The sequence below is a fragment of the Rhinatrema bivittatum genome, chromosome 3 (assembly GCF_901001135.1).
Source record: "Rhinatrema bivittatum chromosome 3, aRhiBiv1.1, whole genome shotgun sequence".
Classification (NCBI taxonomy): domain Eukaryota; kingdom Metazoa; phylum Chordata; class Amphibia; order Gymnophiona; family Rhinatrematidae; genus Rhinatrema; species Rhinatrema bivittatum.
The window spans coordinates 251,724,662-251,745,362 of record NC_042617.1 but is presented as its reverse complement, the minus strand read 5'-3'; the positions used below and the strand labels follow the sequence as shown (position 1 = coordinate 251,745,362).

Sequence of the window (20,701 nt, the reverse complement as noted above, 5' to 3'; positions counted from 1 at the left end):
GGTTGAATATGGTTCACTCCTTTCAGAAAATGGGTCACATCAGGATGAGCCGACAAGAATCTACCATTTACCTGCCCCCTGAAACAGGCAAGAGCCGCTACTTGCTCCTTCAAGGAACTGAGAGCCAAACCTTTATTCAAGCCATCATGCAAAAATTCCAAAATGGGCGGAATCTTGACTAAGGAAGGAAGAGTACCTCGATCCTCACACCAGGCCTCAAACTCTCTCCAAACCCAAACATAGGCCAAGGAAGTGGAGAACTTTCTAGCTCTCAGTAAGGTGAAAATCACCGTCACAGAGTATGCCCACTTCAGCAAGTGAGCCCATTCAAGGGCCATGCTGTAAGACAAAATAGAGTCTTATCTTCATGAAGGACAGGTACCTGCTTCAATAAGGTCCTGTGTGCCAGAAGTTGAAGAGGCAAATCCACCAGGAGCCTCCGCAGATTTGCATACCATGGTCTCCTGGGCCAGTCTGGAGCTACCAAGAGCACCATCACTCTGTGGCACTCGATCCTCCAAACCTATATGCCCAAGATGGACCATGGAGGAAAGGCATACAGCAACTTGTCTTCTGGCCACTCCTGCACTACGGCATCAATTACCACTCACTTTGGATCTCTCCTGCGGCTGAAGAATCACAGAGCTTTTGCATTGCATGAAGTCGCCAGGAACGGAAAACCCCAGCGGGCCATGATCAGCTGAAACACCTCATCTGACAATGCCCACGCTCCTGGATCCAGACTCTCCCTGCTGAGAAAGTCTGCCCTTACATTGTCATTTCCTGCTATATGTGAGGATGAGATCATCTGGAGATGCACTTCTGCGCATTCCATAAGTTGATCTATTTCCAGTGACACTTATTGCTTCTTGGTACTTCCCTGCCGATTGATGTAAGCCACAGTTGTTGTGTTGTCAGACATTATTCGAACCAATCAATCTTGTAGCCTGTCGCCAAACTGTAAACATGCCAACCGAACCGCCCTAGCTTCCAGTCGATTGATGTTCCAGATAGTGCAAGGATGCTGGAATGCAGTAGAGTCTATCAGCTCCCCAATCAAGTGTCCTTGCGCTATCGGCTCCCCAATCAAGGAGACTCATGTCCATTGTCAGTACTAGCTAGTCCGGTGGGGCTAGGGAGACTCCCCTCCTTAGATGATCCGCCTGCAGCCACCACTGCCGTTGGGAGGAGACCTCCAATGACAAGTGGAGCCGAATCGAATAGTCCTGAGACTGCAGGTTCCACCGAGACAGCAGGGAGCACTGCAGAGGACGCATATACACCATTGCCCATGGTACAACTTCCAGGGTTTCTGCCATTAAGCCAAGTACCTGCAAGCAAGACTACACAGTTGGGAGCAGAGTGTTCATCAACAGATGGAACTGTGCCAAAAAACATCTGAATTTGAGCTTCTGGCAGGAAAACCTTGCACAGCTTCAGGTCAAACCAAACCCCAAGGTATTCCAACAACTGAGTAGGCTGTTACGTGCCCTGTCCATGCCCGGCCCTGCTCACCTTGTTAGCTTATCTGCAGGTCATGGGTCAGCCTCCCCAGCAGCAGCTGCGAGCTCCTCCAGGCCTTGGTGTCCCGCGGCGGAGGTCACCAGGCCTTCCCATATGCACAGGCCTCACACCCGGTCTCTTGTAGGGCCAGGGGCAGGTCCTAGCTCTGCAGTGCGCCCTGATTGAATGTTCAATATAAGGAAGTTCCTGGCTGCACTTCCTTGCCTTGGCAATCAGGTCGGCACTGTAAGTGTACTAGTTTGCCTCCGCATTCACAGTCTTGTTCCAGCTTTGTTCTAGCGTCCTTCTGTCCCGTCTCCCCAGGTAGTACCCTCGGACTAACTCTCTGGTACTGACCTCGGCCTGTTCCTCGACAATTCTGTCAGCTGCCTGGATCTGGACCTCTGACTGCCTAGTGACCTCGGCTGACCTCCAGAACCTGACCACTGTCTTGTTGACTGATCCTTGGATTCTGACCTCGGCTGCCATTGACCACGTCTCCTGATTCTGGCTCTGTCCCTTGCCTTGTTCCATCAGACCTACAGCCTTGAGTCCGACTGCGCTCCCTTGCTGTCTGTGGGCACGCCTGTCTACTACCTCTCCAGGAGACCCTGCGAGGCCCACCTAAGTCCAAGCGGCCCGGGTCCCTATGGGCTTCCAGTAGTGAAGCTCATCCTAGCCTCTGTCTCCTCCAGTGCTCCACCCCCTGGGGGCAGGTGCTTCCTGGTCCCTAACAGGGAGCTGTTCTCTACTGCTCCAGGACAAGGGTCCACCCCCGAGCGCAACACTGAAGACTGTTCTTGGCCAGGTTCACTAGCCAGCCAAGCTCCTGTAACAAGAAAATCACCTTCAAGTCACCAGGCTGCTCTCTTCCAGCAATTTGGCGCAAATCAGCCAATCGTCCAAATAAGGATGTATTAGGATTCTATCCTATCCTGTCTCAATTTTGCCGCAACTACTACTATCACCTTGGAAAATGTTCTGGGAGCAGTGGCCAGACCAAAGAGCAGTGCCAAAACTGAAAGTGGATTAGAAGCCAAAAATGTCCAATCAGAAACTTTTATTCTATGGAGACGTATTACTTTTTGACAAGCCCGACTCTGGCAGAGTTTCGCCCCCTACATTAGGGCTGCCTCAGGGGCTGTGTGCAGTCAACATATATATATATGTAGAATCAGTCTCATTCGAACCAATTACATCAGATTGTATTAATTCAGCGCTACCGCAGCAAATACAGTCTCCGCTCCAATCGCAATTAAATAAAGGTTTCTGATCTGACATTTTGGGCTTCTAATCCACTTTGTTGCCCTCACGGCTTTTTTAGATAGTCTTCCTTGTTGCTTTATTGGTCCAAAACTGAAAGTGGCATCCCAGAACTGCGAATCACAGAAAGCATTGATGTTTTAGTCGGACGGGGATGTGGAGATATGCATCGGACAGATCCAGAGAGGTCAGAAATTCCCCTAACCGCACAGCCAATGTCACCGAGTGCAATGTTTCCATGCAAAAATGCTTCACTCGCAAATGACGGCTGATGCCACTGAGGTCCAGGATAGTATGAAAAGAACCCTCCTTTTTTGGCACAATGAAATAAATGGAATATTGCCCCATATTATCTTGAGATGTGGGCACTGGGACCACAGCCCTCAGATGGAGGAGCCTTGCCAATTTACCCTCCACTGTCTGCTACTTCTGTGGGCAGTGGCAGGGAGACTTCATGAAATGTCCTGAGGAACACTGCGAAATTCCAGGGCATATTCTTCTCATATCACCTCCAGGACCCACTGTTCTGATGTGATCTCAACTCACCTCTGATAAGAAAGAGAGACGTCCCCCTATGTCCTGTTCCTGGGGGTGGATCAGCAAACCTTCTTTGGGAGGCTCAGGAGGTTCCACTACCCGAGCCTGCACCTTTTCTGGGTTGCCTGGGACGAAAAGACTGAGACCTAAAAAACAGTTGAGTACTCTGAAAGGTCACTCCTCTATAGGGTCAAAAATGCTTCGATCCTCTGGCAGGACCTCTCATGGTAAAAGGAGTGCTGCACCTGCTTCTTATCCTCTGGCAAACGAGGAACTGGAATTTCACCACTTACTGACCAGTTTCTCCAACTCACTGCCAAACAAAAGCGAGCCGTTAAAAGGGTAATTTGGTGAGGTTAGCCATGGTAGTTGCATCGGCCAACCAATTTCTCAACCATAACAAATGCAACTATCGAAGCCACCTCTCTAGTTGAAGTGCGGACCAAATCACAGCCTGCATCTGCCAAGAAGTCAGCAGCTGGTTCCATAACTGCCCTGGAATTTACCCCAGAATCATTAACCTCCTAGGAGAAAAGCAAACAAGAGCGAGCTACCAAGGAACAACATGAAACAATCTGCAAGGTCATTGCCACCACTTCAAATGCTTGCTTAAGGACAGTCTCAATCTTTTTTTCATGAGCATCCATAAAGGCCATTTCTTCTTCCACGGGAATAGTGGCCTGCATGGATACTGGACACACAAATGTATCTACCTTCGGAAAACGTAAGCACTCTCTTACCACTGGATCCAGAGGGTACAAGCCTTCCAAAACCTGACTCCCTTTGAAATTAGCCTCTGGGGCACCCCACTCAAGATCAATCAATTCTTGAATGGCCTCCATCGTGGGGAAAAACAAGATGTTTTACGCAAGGAAGCCAAAATGGGATTTCTCTTTGGCTCAGGACACTGAATCCGCTCCAGGAACTCCAAGCATTTTCAAGGTCTGGGAAACCAGAGTCTCTATGAAAGAACCGTAACAGTTCTATACAGTTCTAATGCGGGGAGGAATTTCACCATCTACAAGAGTCAGGGTCAGCATTATCATCCGTGGCATCTGGATCTCTATCCAAAGGTCCCGCTGCTGCTCTAGGAGTACTCCGGCACTTGACAGAAGGTCCAGGCAAGGATCCTACCTGCACCTCTGCTCTGGGAGCATTGGACAGGGCCAAGGACTGCACCTGAAGAAAGGATTGCAATCCCTGGAAAAATTCCACCCATAAAAAAAGTAGAAGTAACCAGACTAGGAGGTACCTGAGGCGTACTCACTAAGCTACCTTCCACTGCTGAGGAACCAATTATGGGAGTTCCAAAATCAGGTGCCTCACACCTGAGTCGTCTTTATCCAGACCTACATCCGGCTGGGAAGAACCAGGCTTAGTGAAATCAGAGGAAGACAATTCTCCCTGAGCCTCCAAAAAGCGCTGGCACAATTTAGCGGACACTCTAGGCTGAGATGCCTGAATGTGACAAGCAGTGCAAAGAGAGAGATACTTAGGCTTCTTAAGTACGGGCACCATTATGGCCAATAGTGTGCTGAGAAGGCTGAAGCCATGCGACTAGCTGTTTTGTTTTGGGGTTTTTTTTATATGCACGATCAATCTAGGCACCCAAACTTTACACGTCCAGCTCTTAGGCATCACACACCTAGGCACCCAAAAATAAGCGCCCAAACAACTTAAGCACAATTGTGCGCAGAGGAAGGTGAGCGGCCACTATGGCGTCGCTTAACTTGGATGCACAGACTATGAGGCCTGACTGTACGTCCAAAAGCTGGGCACACAGTTACACGCACATGCTGGACTGACAATCCTGTAGAGGGCAGCCTTAGAAAGAGCATGAAATAACGGTGGCCTACCACGAGGTGCGCAGCAAAAAGCCTGAGAGGGGGGGCCTAGCTTAAGGAGGCTGCTCACGTCCCTCGACCTCCCACAGACCAGGATGCAAATTGGACTGGCACGCCGAGCATGGAAACAGGGGAAGGAGGAAGCCCTACACAACAAAAACCTCCTCCTAGGTCTCTGTATAATTTTATTTATATATTTTTTTTATAAAAACTTACCAGAACTCAGCCTTACCTGGCTGAGTACAGAGATGCTCTCTGGCTGTGAGGGGAAGAGGGCATATGCTGTCACCACCGCACTCTGCTTCCTGCACCCCCTGCCTTTCACCTGCTCAAGCAGCTAAGTCCACGCCAGTTGAAACCAGCTACCGGACTAAGGCAGTCATCTGAGGGACCACAGAAATCACCTCAGGAATTCTCAACTGTGGGAGGGACCATTTGGTATCATCACAGGAGAGCAGGGCAAATGTATTTCCCTAATTCTCCTTTTCTTTAAAATGAAGCAATCACCAGTGGGGAGATGCAAGTCCACCATCTGCTGGAGACGGAGAATACTGGCAGGCTGACATCAGTTTTCTCTGTCTCCATCTGTACATAAGGTGCATAACCCACTTGTTTTGGATTCATCTGACTGAACGCTAAGAAACAGTACTTATAAACGTCCAGGTATATTCAATATCTGGAGGTAATGGAAGCAGACTGAGTTGGGGTGGCTGGGTGAGTGTGGGTCCAAGCAGGAGACCAGTTGGCTGATAACAGGAATCAGAAATGAAGTCTCAGCGTTCTAGTTGCATCAACATGGAAGCTGGAGAGGCCTGGGCTTTAAATATTCTATAGGTACTGTAAATAATTTCCCCAAACTCTTCGCAAGCTTTAATCAAAGCACAGTCTCAACAATAATACTTGTAAACAACGGTAGGACCATCATTCAATATTTATGGCGATTAACCCTTGAATCACTCTTAAATTACTGTGAACCACCTTGGATATTCAAACTGAATTCTGTGCAACTGGCTGGTTTAAACAAGAAATTAGCGTGGTATCCGTGACATGGGCGGGGAAACCCCATATGGGATGATGTGGAAGACTTTGATTGGTCCTAATTTTCATAGGTTTTTAAGCTCCTCCACTTTTTTCAGTTAAACTATGAATAAAGGAGTAAGATGGAGGCCCATCAGCCGTAGTCTAAACTGAGTTGGTGGTGGACCACCCTGATGCAGATTCATTTCAAACATGGTCTGTTTTGCGGCTGAGCTTGAAGTTTATTGAGACATTAATGCTGCACTTGAAAGCTATGTGGATTTTATTTGCAGAACAAAGCTGATTTAAAAAAATGAATTTCATAACAAGACAGTTATAACTGGCCGATAATTATACTTTTGGATCTCCATAAATAGTGGATGATTTACAACTATAATAGTCCTGCTGTTTACAAATATTGTTGTTAGATGGTGCTTGAATTAAAGCTTGTGAAGAATTCTCTACAAAAGGTGTTCAAGGAAAGTACTTACAGTACTTATATGATTGGGTCTTTTCCCTGCATGGGCTTTTTTGTGCGTTTGCTTTAAATATTCTAGCCAAGCTGGGTGGTTCCCTTGGACTGGTGGGGATCTTTTTCTTCCTCTTGCATCTGCAGGCTAAGTTACTGATCCCCTTTCCACCATCTCCAAGAGTGTGCTGACTTACTGGTTAAGTAACCTGGCTCAGAGTCTCTTGGGCTGCCAGTTCAAACCCAGCTGGGCCTGACACACAAATTATAGCGCATGCCAGAAACTGGTAGTTATGCACCTGCCCTGCCATTAGGTATAACTTGTGTGATGACTCTGTACTCCGTTTGAGGTCTTTGACTGCTATCTCCTCAGCTCTGGCCAACCCAAAGAGAATAATTTGGCTCAGGAATCAAAATGATGATCTCCCAGTAATGCAAAGCAGTTCACTGAACTGGCCATCTGATATGTCTTTTAAAGAAACCCAATCTGCAGAAATCAGACAAATGCATTGATGTAGTATGTAAAGATCATACCAGGGACCCCAAAACTTGTTTCATGTATTACTAATAACATAGGTAAATTAGAAGTGCAGTGGCATTACATCTGTTGGCAATCAAAACTGAAAGATGCTTGTTAACAGATTTGCTTGTAATAAAGACCATCAAAGGACAAAACACTGAATGTTCTCAACATATTTAAATTTTTATAAAATCTTAAGTTGTCATGCTTGTGCAGAGCAATTTTTTTATATGGTAGAGCTTAAGACCATTACATTGAGACATGCCAGCAATGCATGACATTACTTAAAAAAATAAGGGTAGAATAAGGAGGGGCATGTTCCATTACATGTATCATACACACATGTAACAGGAGAAACATTAAATGGGAGAATAGTGCCATAAGGGAATATATTCAAAAGCCAACAGCTTGGGAAGACACTAACCTATAAGAGAGATGGGAGACTCTATTTGCATTATATGTTAGGTATAACAAATAAAAATGTCTTTGTTATAGATATTAAAACCAAAGAACGATCTGTAAAAAATGCAGAGTTTGAACTTCTTTGGCTAACAGGTATGTTTAACATTTCTTTTTAATTTGTATTTTAGAAACAGTTAACAAAACAAATTGCATCAGATAGAGCCATGGTACCAAAATATCCACAGCTACAAAATAAATCTCAATATGATAAGACCATAAAAGGTACCTCCTGGTTAAGGGGGAGGAACTCATTACGCACAATTGAGAGCTACCCTACAAATGTATCAATTCTCAGTTCTGGTTATGATTAAACAAACTTTTTTTTTCTTCTTTTGCAGTAGGTGGCCACATGACCACCAGCCTTTAGAAGCAGCATTGTAGAAACCCAATTGTCCAATGATGTTCCTAAAAACTGATTTGGCAAACAAAGCCAAAACTCACATACAGATGTTCGGTCTTTGATGCAGTGAGGATCCTAATATAGAAGAGTTAAGGCGGATGGATGCACCACTGACGGGCAGGGCGTGTGAAACAAACAAGGATCGGGGGAGGTGAAGGGCACCTTGTTTAGTCGTTCTGGTTGTAGGTCAGCAGAAAATAGAATCTTTCAGATGTCTGGCAGATTAATCCCTGAAAAGTGCGTAATAAATATTTCCACTACTGTACCTCATGGCAGCAGCTGCCCCTGAACTGTGCCCAATGATCACAGTCCTCTCATCACACTGCAGCTCCGACTCCATAAAGGGGAGCCATAGGCTCTCTCTAGCTGTAACTGATTAATAGACATGAATAAATTATTTTGCATCTCCTCAATTTCCAAAGTCATCCTAACATGAAAATGTACCCTGCTGTGTCTGCATGTAATACTGTCTTCTCAGATTATTTTAATTCATATTTCGAATAGTAACCCTCAGAACTAGTTCTTTTGCTTCCTTCTCATGCCAGAGGCTGCTGTGATGATATTGTGCAGTATCAAAATGCACCAGTATACTATACAGAAAAACAATTTGTCTTTTAAAAGCTCACAGTGATCTCAATTCTGTGAGCCTCACAAGCTGGAAGAATACCTGGAGATATTCACTCCCTAGCATTCTCTCACATTGCCAAAAGCAATATATGATCTGAGTGGGGAATATTCAGCCCTCTCCTGTGGAGGTGTATTCTTCTGCACAATTTTTTTTTTTTTTGCATACCCTCAACTTTCTACGATATCAGGCCAACGAGATTAAAGCTCATGTTTAGCTAGGTCTGTATATTAAGCTACAACACAGCAAATCCCAGGATCTCGAGCCAGTGAACTAGACCCAATATTACAAATCATAAAAAAACAGGTCCAAAAATATAAGCCTCCTCGCCCCTTTACAAAAAAAAAAAAAAGCTCCAGAACTTCAAACTTTTAACTGTGAAATCCGACCAGTCAACCAACCAGCACCCAGATACTATTTCACAGGGCAAGAAGGGCAGCTATTCAAACCCATTATATATTACGCTTATCCCATATATGAACAGATTTAGGCATAAAGAGGTTCAATGACAGCCATACTGTGTACATTTTCCTGTATTCATGACCCTGACCCTGTTTAAATATAAAATACTGTTAGAGAAGGTGCCCAAAACCACCAAACATCAGATTAAAATCAAGCACACAATCATCAAAACGTAAGGGATAGAAAAATTTCAGGAAGACCACCTACAAAAGTTATATTTTCAAGGGCCTGGATATATTAAGCTTCCCCCCCGAGACAGAACGGGGGAAAGCCTTAATAAATCAGCCCCTCAAGCAGGGCGTTATAACATGCCACATTTGCTTTTGAAATATTACACAACTGAGTGGCAATTCAGTACTTGAGGTTCTGTATATAGCCCCTAATCTCCTTCCTCTTTCTTCTGCTTGGTCTTGTTTTGCTAAATGAGCGTGTAATCACATGATTTCACTTTTTTTTTTTTTTTATTATGCCAGTGAACTAATATCACTGGTTAAGAAGCACAACATACAGACCTCATGCTGCAGGTCCTAGGGTTTGTTACGCTCGTCGTCTGCAACTTTCCAATCAACCTCGGCTGCCCTTTGAAAGCATTTACAGATACTATAGGCAGACTCTGTAAAAGGCATATTAAAAATATCCTTTTTGTAGGCATTACATTCCCAGTTTAGTTGGCACTCAGGGTTTTAAATCAACGATATTACCAGTGCCAGATAAGGAAGTGCATTTGTGAGAGGGATAACAAATAGCATTATTCAACCCCCTGAGCCCACAGGGATTTGGCAAACCTAAGGTGAGAAGCTGTCTGTGCTGCTGGCATGTGCCATCTCTTCTGTTGACTTCTTACATAAAAGTCTTTGGCTTCCTAGGTTTACTTTCTACTATGCTTTAAACAATGGTGCAAGATCAGACACCAAGGAAACTGAATCAAGATTGCAGACTTACTTGGATCAGGCATATTCCGAAGGAGGCAGTGGAAATTTGGGATCTGTGATGGAAAAGGTCAGTTGTTAGACTAGCAAGGTCCAGAATCAGAGCGGCACTAGGCTCAAAAAGCATGCCACAACCCCCAACATTGAAAAGCTTCTCTTACTGCTATTGTAGACATTCTTCTCTGGATAGAAAGAAATAAAAGTGCTATATGTCCAGGTCCTATCTGTGCATGCACAAGCCCTGTTCAGTGAACACAACATATGTTATGTACATTGAACAGGCCTTGCAGGTGGTGTACCATAGCATACCATTACTCTTTGAATGCAAACAGTGAAACAGGAGAAAGAGGCAGCGCAGTCAGAAGCAAGTAGTCACAAATCTTGCTAGCAGGTCACCAGATGAAGTTGTGTTTCAAATGGGCAGGGAGGGATGGGGACATGAAGGGTGCCACAGGCATGCAGGCACAGAGGCAAACACATCCCATGGACTGCAGGAAGAGGAGCTGCAGTCCACCAGGACTGCAGCTCCTCTTCGGGACTGCATCTCTTTATGCAGTCCCGTTCCACTCTGGGACTAGAACCTTTCCACCTTGTTTGAATCACTTTTGGCATTTATCCGAAGTTGTTCCTCAGCCTTTTTCAGAAGTGCATGGGGATGCATATTGCTCAGTCTCCAGGCCATGCTCTCCCAGGTGTGCGTGTGGGAGGGTCCAGGTGAGAAGATAAGAAATAAAGATGCAGTTTTGGTCTATTGCTTTTCTTACCTGTCAGCTCTCTTATCTAGACATGAAACCTTTTACCTGAGTAACAATACCTCACATGCAAACATGACATTAATCAAGGCAGAGCAAGGGGAAATGTCAACTTTCCTAGTGTGTACTCCTGATAGCAGATGGGAAACGGAGTCAGATTTCAAAGCTGATGTCAGCCTACATATACCGTGCAGGAAGCTCTGCTCTTCAGTATTTCTCAGTCTCCTAAGCAGATAGGGACACTACACTCACTAGAATAGTGTTAGCAATTTTAAATCAAGAAGAAAGAAAAAAAAAAAAACTTACCTCTAGAAGACAAGCCCCGCTCCCCTGCGGTGATAGCTAACGGTCCCTCCCCCAGTCGAGAAATCCTGAGGTGATTTGCAAGATCCCTCAGAGGCAAGCTTTGGTCCGGTGGCCGGCTTCCAGCGTGGACTTAGCCCCCAGGGTGGCTGAGAGGCAGCGGGTGTAGAATCGAGCACAGCAGTGAAGGTAATTCCCTCACCCCCTGCAGTCTGAGACCGCCCAGCACGAGACCGGGAAACACCGAGACCAGGTAAGGTAGAAACCTCTCTTAAGTCTCCAGTCTCCGAGGCTCGAATAGCCGCACAGAACGTCCATTCCGGCGTCTGTTAAATTGGGTTGAGCAGACCCGTCTGGGCTACCCCCCGATCCGGTGCGAGGCTCCACACATGGAAACTCTCCCGGGGGGAAGGGGGGGGGGTGGGTCGCCATCTTGTCCATGTGGTCGTTGGTGCCATTTCCCCCCCTTGACCGCCATATTGTCCGCTCAACTGAGCCGTGCGCACAACAGACTTGTGTACACAGCAGCGCGCACATCTGTGTCGTGCGCACAGCAACATGCATAACGGCCCGCATGCACAAATATTACCGTGCGCACAGCGGCGAGCACATCTCAGCCAGGCGCACAAGTAGTAGTCTGCGCGCACATCTGTACGCATTCTGCACACACATCTTCGGTGCACAACTAAAACTCCTGGTGCACACACGAGTTTTGAAGCTCCCCAAGAACACAAACCATGGCACCTCTGCCCAGCCTCCACCTGAGAGCTGCGCAACCTGAAGTGGCCTCCTCCCTATGCCAGCAGTGTGAAGAAGCTCAGGGGGAACCAAAGCAAGGTCCCTCACAGCCAGTAGAGGGATTCGAATCCACTAGAGATAGTACCCCGGACCTCTTTATCTCCAACTCGGCACCTACGGGGCCTCCACTAGAGTGCCGCCTGGAATCAACATGGACCCAGAGGCCTTTTACTGGGTGGAATTCTTCAAAGGGCTGCAGTCCTTTGTCCAAGCGCACTCAGTACCGGCTGCAACTCTGTCCCAGTCACCACCAGAAGCGCAAGACCTTCCAAGCACCGCTCGGGCCCTTCGAGACTTGCCCTTCCTAAGCAAGAGCCTCCCTACCGGGGATACAGACACCTCGGAGGATGAGGCTGACTCCCTGGAGGAAGAAGAAATCCCCCCAGGGATGGAACCATACCGAACCATGCTGCGATTCTTCTCCAAAGACAAGTTACCAGCTCTCGTGTCCCCGACCCTGAAGATGCTGGACATTCCAGGCACGGACACCACAGCGGAACCAAAGATAAACCCCATCTTGGTCTCCCTCCGTCAGGCCTCAAGCTATTTTCCAATGTTGCAAGCGATACGGCAACGGATTGACCTGGAATGGAATGCTCCAGAGGCCAGCTTCAAAGGAGGACGGACCCTAGAAGCCCTATATCCCTAGGAACCTGCGGCTAAGGAAATCCTGCGGTTTCCAAAGGTAGACGCCATGATCTGCGCAACCTCCAAGTGCAAGACCATTCCCGTCAAGAGAGGAGCAGCACTAAAGGATGCCCAGGACAGACGACTGGAATCCATCCTTAAACAGTCCTTTGACATAGCAGCAATAACTCTTCAGATTGCTTCCTGCTGCGCCCTGTTGGCACGTTTTTGTTGCTCCTCTCCAGAGACGCAACCACGCCTGTTGTGACTATGGAACCTGCAGTATCCTTCCTCACGGATGCGACCTCAGACCTAGTGCGCACCTCAGCCAGGAATGTCGCCTCGGCAATGGCAGGCAGAAGACATCTATGGCGCCAAAACTGGTCAGCCGACGCAACATCCAAAGCGAACCTCATGAGAATCCCTTTAAAGGATCTCTCTTGTTCGGAAGCAAACTGGAGAAGCTAGCCAACAAATGGGCGAATCTCTAGTACCTCGTCTACCGGAGGACAGGAACAAAAGAAACCAGCGCTCCTCCCCCCGAAGAACTAAGGGCAAAGGAGCTCAGCGCTTTAGACCGTACAAGAACACACACTACCAAGCACCTTGCCCCACAGGCAGGGCTCAGTCCTTTCGGAACAGACACAACAGGAAGAAGTCATAGGGGGCAGAATTACCCTCTTCTATCAAAGATGGGTCGAGATAACGTCGGACAAGTGGGTCCTAACCATCATTCGAGAGGGATACTCCAAGAGGACGGCAGTGGAAACCACACTGACAAGACTACTCAGCTTAAAGGCGCCCATTCACCAACAAAATATTGGTCACTATTCCATCTATTTTATCGTTCCCAAGAAGGAAGGAACATTCCGGCCCATCCTGGACCTCAAGACCGTCAACCGTTACCTGAGGATACCACACTTTCGCATGGAAACCCTACACTCAGTCATAAGGGGTCATAAGGGCAGTAAAGCCGGGAGAATTCCTGACCTCACTGGATCTATCCGAAGCCTATCTCCACATCCCGGTCCATCACGACCATCAGCACTTCCTACGCTTTGCAATACTGGACCATCATTACCAGTTCAGGGTGCTACCCTTCGGACTAGCTACCACCCCTCAGACCTTCACCAAAATCATGGTGGTAGTGGCGGCAACACTGAGGAAAGAAGGAATCCTCCTACATCCTTACCTGGATGATTGGCTAATCTCCAGAGGAAAGTCACCAGGCGACCACCAGAGTCAAGAATCTGCTGCAGATTCTCGGGTGGGTCGTCAACACAGCCAAGAGCTGCCTGCAGCCCTCCCAATCGCTAGGGTACCTGGGAGTCCGGTTCGACACCAAGCAAGACAAGGTTGTCCTTCCCCCCTCCAAGGAGAAGGGAACTGATAGGTCAGCTGCAAAAACTGTTGAACTATGCTCACCCCAAGGTATGGGACTACCTCCAAGACGTCGGTCTCATGACATCAACCCTGGAAGTCGTTCCATGGACAAGGGCCCACATGCGCCCACTACAACATTCCCTACTGTCACGATGGAACCCGACGTCCCAGAACTACTCCATTCACCTCCAGCTACCAGCAGAGGTTCAGACCCAGCTCCAATAGTGACTACAGAAAGACCATCTGAGCAAGGGAGGTAAAACTATCCCCCCCGAACTGGATCTTGCTCACCACCGATGCGAGCCTGCAAGGGTCGGGAGCCCACTGTCAGGAACTGAGGCCCAGGGACAATGGGACAAGGAAGAGGCAGGATGGAACATAAACTGACTGAAGCCCGAGCAGTCAGACTAGTCTGTCTACGATTCGGCTACAGACTCCGGGGCAAGTCTGTCAGAGTCATGTCAGACAACGCCATAACAGTTGCCTACATCATCCGCCAAGGAGGAACCAGAAGCCAACAGGTGTCCCTGGAGATAGACCCCCTCATGGCGTTGGCAGAAACAAACCTGCAAGGGGATCTTCAGCCTCCCACATCGCGGGAAAAGATAACGTCTCTGCGGACTACCTCAGCAGAGAGAGCCTAGACCCAGGGGAATGGACGCTGTCGACCACAGCCTTCCAGTTGATAGTAAACTGCTGGGGAACCCCAGCCATGGATCTACTGGCAACCCGGTCCAACACCCAAGTTCTTCAGCCGCAGACGAGAACCGCAATCCTGGGGAATCGACGCCATCGTCCAGACCTGGCCACACTGCTGTATGCTTTTCCCCTATGGCCACTACTGGGCAGGATCATCTGCAAGATAAAACATCACAGGGGACTAGTACTTCTAATGGCCCAGGACTGGCCAAGAAGGCCATGGTACGCAGACATGCAAAGACGTCTTGTGGGGAACCCTCTGTGCCTACCTTCACACAGGGACCTTCTCTGGCAAGGACCGATCCTCCACGAAGACCCAACTCGATTCTCTCTTATGGTCTGGCCCTTGAGAGGACTCGCCTGAAGAAAAGCGGATACTCTAAGGCAGTGATTGACACATTGCTTCGAGCAGGCAAGTTTCTCCACATCACTAGCTTACGTACGAATATGGAGAGTATTCGAAGCCTAGTGTGAGGACCGTGAGATCCTTCCACAGACAGTAAAAATTTCCATGATCCTGGAATTTATGCAGGACGGTTTGAAGAAGGAGTTGTCTCTCATTATTATTTTATGCTAAAGACTTTTACTTTTATATTTAGTATTTTAGTTTTTATGTATTTTTAAGTATTTATGACTTTTTTTATGATTGGTTTAAATTTTATTGTATTTTATGTTTTATTTTGAAACATTGTATTTTATGATTTATTTTAACTAAGAAATACTGTAAACCAGTGTGAAGGTATACACCAACATCTGTATAGAAAATTAAGTAAATAAATAAAATAAAAACTCCAAGGTTCAGGTCACCGTGCTGTCCTGCTTCAGAGCCAAAGTAGACGGTATCATTCTATCAACCCATCCAGATGTTTCCCGCTTCCTGAGAGGGGTCAAACAAATCCGACCACCATTAAAGTGGCCGATGCCCCTATGGAATCTCAATCTACTACTAGACTTCCTAGCAGGAACTTCCTTCAGACCAACACTCAGCCTGTCACTACGGCTCCTGACCTTGATGACTGCATTCCTGGTGGCAATATGTTCAACCCGTCGCATCTCCGAGCTTCAAGCACTATCTTGTCAGGAACCGTTCCTCAGATTCACACCGGGAACCATACAGCTTCACGCTGTCCCCTCCTTTCTACTGAAAGTGATTTCTCAATTTCATCTAAACCAACCATCTCGCTGCCATCTCCAGACGAACATAAGGACTCAGAAGACTCACGTCTTCTTCGCCATCTAAATGTCAGCAGACTCCTAGTCCGATACCTTGAAAGATCGGAATCTGTGCGAAAGACGGATCACCTATTCGTCCTTTCACAGCAGGAAGAAACAGGGGGAAGTGGCCTCGCAGGCAACCATAGCCCGCTGGGATCAAAGAAGTAATCAAGGCAGGGCCTACATAGAGGCAGGGAAGCTCCCACCTCTGCAAGTCAAGGCCCATTCAACAAGGGCCCAGGCAGTGTCCTGGGCGGAAACCAAGATGCTGTCACCCACCGAGATCTGTCGGGCAGCGACATGGTCCTCCATACACACCTTCTCCCAGGTTCTACCCGCCTGGATGTCCAGGGCCCGGGAAGACACAACCTTTGCAAGGGCAGTACTAAGTGGGCCACGGGCAGCCTCCCACCCTGTTCGGGAAAAGCTTTTGAACATCCCATTGGTCCTGAGTCCATCTGGCTACACGCTAGGAAATGGAGAAATTACTTACCTGATAATTTCGTTTTCCTTAGTGTAGACAGATGGACTCATGGCTGCCCCAGAATCCGGGAACCCTCGGGTGACAATGACACCCATAGTTGCCCAGGTGTCGGCGATATCCAGTTGAGTGTACTGGTGGTCTCCAATTGGAAATCAGTTCAACCAGTCCTAGTTAATAAAGTTAATCAAGTTATAAAGCACACATATATCCACAATTGCTTTTCAAGGAGAATACTAAAGAGTGCACTTCCTGCACGGGTATATGTAGGCTGACGTCCGATTGAAATCTGACTCCATCTCCCAACTGCTATCAGGAGTACACTATACCCATTGGTCCTGAGTCCATCTGTCTAAAGAAAATGAAATTATCAGGTAAGTAATTTCTCCAATTTATTACTGCAAAATCTTCTTTGTAATGCTTAAAATACATGAGATGCCATGTAAGATGAACATACAAGACTTATATACAGTGAAGGATCCACACAGGCACCCTAGGCAAGGAAGTCCCCGGCCCCAAAACTTATGACATGCAGAGAAAGACATGTGACAGATATCAGGCCAGGAGAAATAGTTTCCTGCAGCATATTAAATGCTAAAAAGTAAAAGTATTTCGATCTCTTCTCTCAAGGCTCCGTTGTTTACTTTCCATTAAGTGCTTCTGGTATTTGTATCAAAATAAAAATTAATGGTGTTCTCTCCTAGAAAGAGAACTGCTCATCTTTGCTTCATGGTTCTCCTATCCTTAAATGCTGTGATATACAACAGGTTGCCATTTAGCCAGATAGCTTGTGAGTTATCTGACTAAATGGCTGTGAATATTGAAATGCTAGTTTCTATGAAGGGATCTGTAGCAGTTTGACTTATATTATATATACTAAGAGAATCCTAGAAAAGGAGGGGGAGGGAGAAGAGGGGGAAATGGTGGAGGAGAAGAAGGTGAGAGGGGTGTCATCGACAATTTTCGCCAAGCTCCGCATCCCCCCTTAAGTGAAGCTGGCGATGTCATCAAGACAGAGCTTCAGGGTCCCTAGTTTCTAGTCACAGAAACTAAGGCATGCCCCCAGGGGACCCTGGGGACATGCCTTAGTTTCTGTCAGTGTGTCTGTTGCAGGCCCTGCTCGGCTGCAATGCAAAAGACTTCAGGTTGAATCTCACATTTGTCAGGGCGCGTGTGGCCACTATAGAAGCGATGCACACAGGGCCTGGGTGGGAAGAAGTCCATGGCTAACACTGTGGCATTCCCAGCTGGTGGAAGAAGGCACTGACAGGTTCAATCACAGAAAAGACACCATCCCCCACACTTTCAAGGGAACTGGTATTCACAGGTCATTATAAAAAGAGGGAGAAAATTAGCAATATAAATAAGTACCATCTGAAACATGCTTGCTGATGTTTATTTCTACATATTTAACAACTTTTTTTGTGTTGTAGCACACCCAGCACTAGAGTCACTTTGTCCTGGCACACCATCACCTTCCCCCTCTCTCCTTCTGCCCACCCTCTATCACCTTCCCTTCCCACATGCTCCCCACCCACCCCATGGTATCATCACTTCCCCCCCCCCCCCCCTCCCCGACTCTCTGGGCTACATCATCTTCCATCTCCCCCCCCACCCCCCCCACCCCCATACACACACACACACACACACACACACACACTGTTGACATCACACCACCTTCCCTTCCCCGGCATCACCACTTCTCTTTCACTCCTACCCCTTGGTATCATCACCTTCAATCCCAGCCCCCTGGCATCACCTTCCCTTCCCACTTCAAGGGTCGTCTTTAGTCTGCAAGAGGAATTGAGTGAGCAGTGCTTACTTGCTGCTGTTTCTTCTTCTACCAACTTCCCTCTTAAATCAGAAGCATGGGGAGTAAATTTAGTAGTGCCAAGAGATCCACCAGCCCCACGCAGTTCTAACTTCAGACAGAAGGCAGCAGAGAAGGAGGCAGCAGCAAGTAAGACATGCTGCTCACTGATCCCTCGGCCAGCGGGAAGGGATAGCACAGGGGATGGGGGAAGAATGAGATCAAGACTTTGCCATCAGTGTCAGCGCCTCATCACTCCTGCCTTCTGTATGCATTGCAAAAATTTGCAGCACACCACTGGGGAACCTCTGCTCTAGAGCAATAGTTCTCAACCCAGTCTTTGGGAACTGCCCTGGCCAATCATATTTTTGGGCTATCCATAATGAATATGCATGAGATATTTGCATAAAAGGAAGGTAGCATATGTAAATCTCTCTCATATATATTGAATAGGGATATGCCAAAAACCAGCTTGGCTAGCTCTCTGAAGACTGGGGTTGAGAACCACTGCTCTACAGTACATCACTGAATCTTTCTTCTCTCGTTGCTGCAGGAAACTAGGGGCTGCGAGTATACATATTTAGGTCCTTAAATCTCATCTTCATGGGACTTATGGTGCAGGACTCTGCATTGTCTTGGTAGCCCTCCTTTGTCTATATATTTTTGGACATGTTGCTCATCTTTTGGCTAACAGGATCCTCTAATTGGAACCACTCTTCCAACTGAAGCACATGCAGTTTTTATCTCACATTTACAAAAATAATAAAAACCTGCTCATTTAAGCTGGTATACGAGTGTCAAATCTAGTTTAAGGCTAGCAGGGCAATATAGAAAAGTGGGAGGGTCTGGTAGAAAGCATCAAGATATAACAATGATTCTGTTCGAATTTGCATTAAATCTTAATTGGCTAAACAGTTGCCTGCTCCTCTTTTTTTCCTCACTCCACTTGGAAAGTCTTCCCTGTTGCAGATCTTAGTATTATCTGCAAAAACAAAAAAGCCTTCCTTACTAGGCCTTCTACAATATCACTTATAAAAAGTTTTAACTAGATTGGACTAATCCTGGGAGTACTTCACTGAGGACTCCCCTTCCTTTGAGAGAATTACTTGTCACATAAGCAATCTCAAACAAAGTTTACCACCTTGTGCGCACAATAAAACCTGAGCAGCTCAGAGGTGAGTCCTAAGGTGGTAAACTTTGAGATTGCTTATGTGACAAGTAATTCTCTCAAAGGAAGGGGGGTCCTCAGTGAAGTACTGGAATGTATGTACACCTCATTCAGCTCTCCCTGATTTAAACTTCTTAATTTTTTTTTTTTATTTCCATGACCTCAGATATAAAATATGGGCCAGAAAAATATTAAAAAAAAAAGAGTAAGGTCATTAGAAACCAACTGACTCTGAGCAACTGGAAACGGTAAAAGCATTAATTACTTCAGCTTTTTTTTTTTTCTAGAATTTCCTTTCCAAGAAACATATTTTTTTCGGTGAAAAGGAAATCCTAAAACGAGCTCATGCAATGAGGCTCACAGGAGGTAGACGTAGAAGTAACAGATTTTCTTTCTTTCTTTCTGGAAGGTAGTAGAGACTTGTAGCAAATTCCCAGTGAAGGTAGGCAGTGCAGAGAATAACAGAGTTCAAGACACGAGGTAAGCAGTAAAAGATCCTTACCTACCAAGAAGCGAAGACAGTAATCTTTAAAAAAAATATTTGAATTGAATATACCGTACATAAGCATCTGAAACAAAGCTATTTTCAGTTTGTAAATACCCCAAACCATGGTCCTATTTATACTGCTGTGAACCAGGTCTGGAAAGGCAACATAGGCTGACAATTCCCCCCACAACAAAAAAAACAAGCAAACAGAACGAAAACTAATAAACTCAGAATAATAAAAACGGTGTATGTAACATGTAGATGGAAAAATACATTCGTGTACACTTATCTGTGCTTTTGTGAGGAAGCACCTTTTATTACCTTGCCTAATTTTTCTCTTGCCCAACCGTACCACATACAAGATTCCACGTTCCCTGCCCCGTTTCCGGGCACTATGACCGCTTTATTGGGAGAAAATTGTTCTCCGGACATGATCCCACCAGAGTGCAGCAGCAGCAGAGAGGCTTCAGTTTCTCAGAGCAGGAAGGCTGCAGTTACTCAGACATCATGGGAGTTGTAGTACTTTAGATACTTAAGATGCAGCATGAGCATGGGGTAGAAACACTGAGCATTGCGTAGATACCCTGAGCTGCCGAACTGTGAAGCTTTTCTTTTTTCCACGTGTGCAAGTGTAGGAGGAAGAGCTAGAACTGCTTGCTACCCACTAGAATCCTGTTTTTGTTAGAGTGTTTTTGCTTGGTTTTGAGATAGTACCAGTATTCTTACAGTCAGAACCTATGTGTAAGTATTGGATTGCTTTCTGCCTGCCCTATGATTTTATTTGGGTCTTGTTTTCTCACCTTACAGTACATTTGCTTGTCAAACTTGCCTTTCATAAGAACATGCCATACTGGGTCAGACCAAGGGTCCATCAAGCCCAGCATCCTGTTTCCAACAATGGCCAATTCAGGCCATAAGAAACCTGGCAAGTACCCAAAACTAAGTCT

General features: G+C 46.5%; 1 protein-coding gene across 1 annotated transcript in view; it reads right to left on the bottom strand.

The window, feature by feature from the left end:
- The window catches only part of RBBP9 (RB binding protein 9, serine hydrolase), a 30,659-nt gene extending 10,409 nt beyond the window's left edge, over positions 1-20,250 (bottom strand). The window contains exons 1-3 of the mRNA XM_029594463.1: positions 20,076-20,250; positions 10,045-10,087; positions 8,282-8,387 (exon numbers count right to left, since the gene is read on the bottom strand). Coding sequence (XP_029450323.1) covers positions 8,282-8,387; positions 10,045-10,087; positions 20,076-20,186 — 260 coding nt within the window. The 5' untranslated portion in view covers positions 20,187-20,250. The remainder of the gene's footprint in view (positions 1-8,281; positions 8,388-10,044; positions 10,088-20,075) is intronic.
- Between the last annotated feature and the right edge of the window lie 451 nt (positions 20,251-20,701).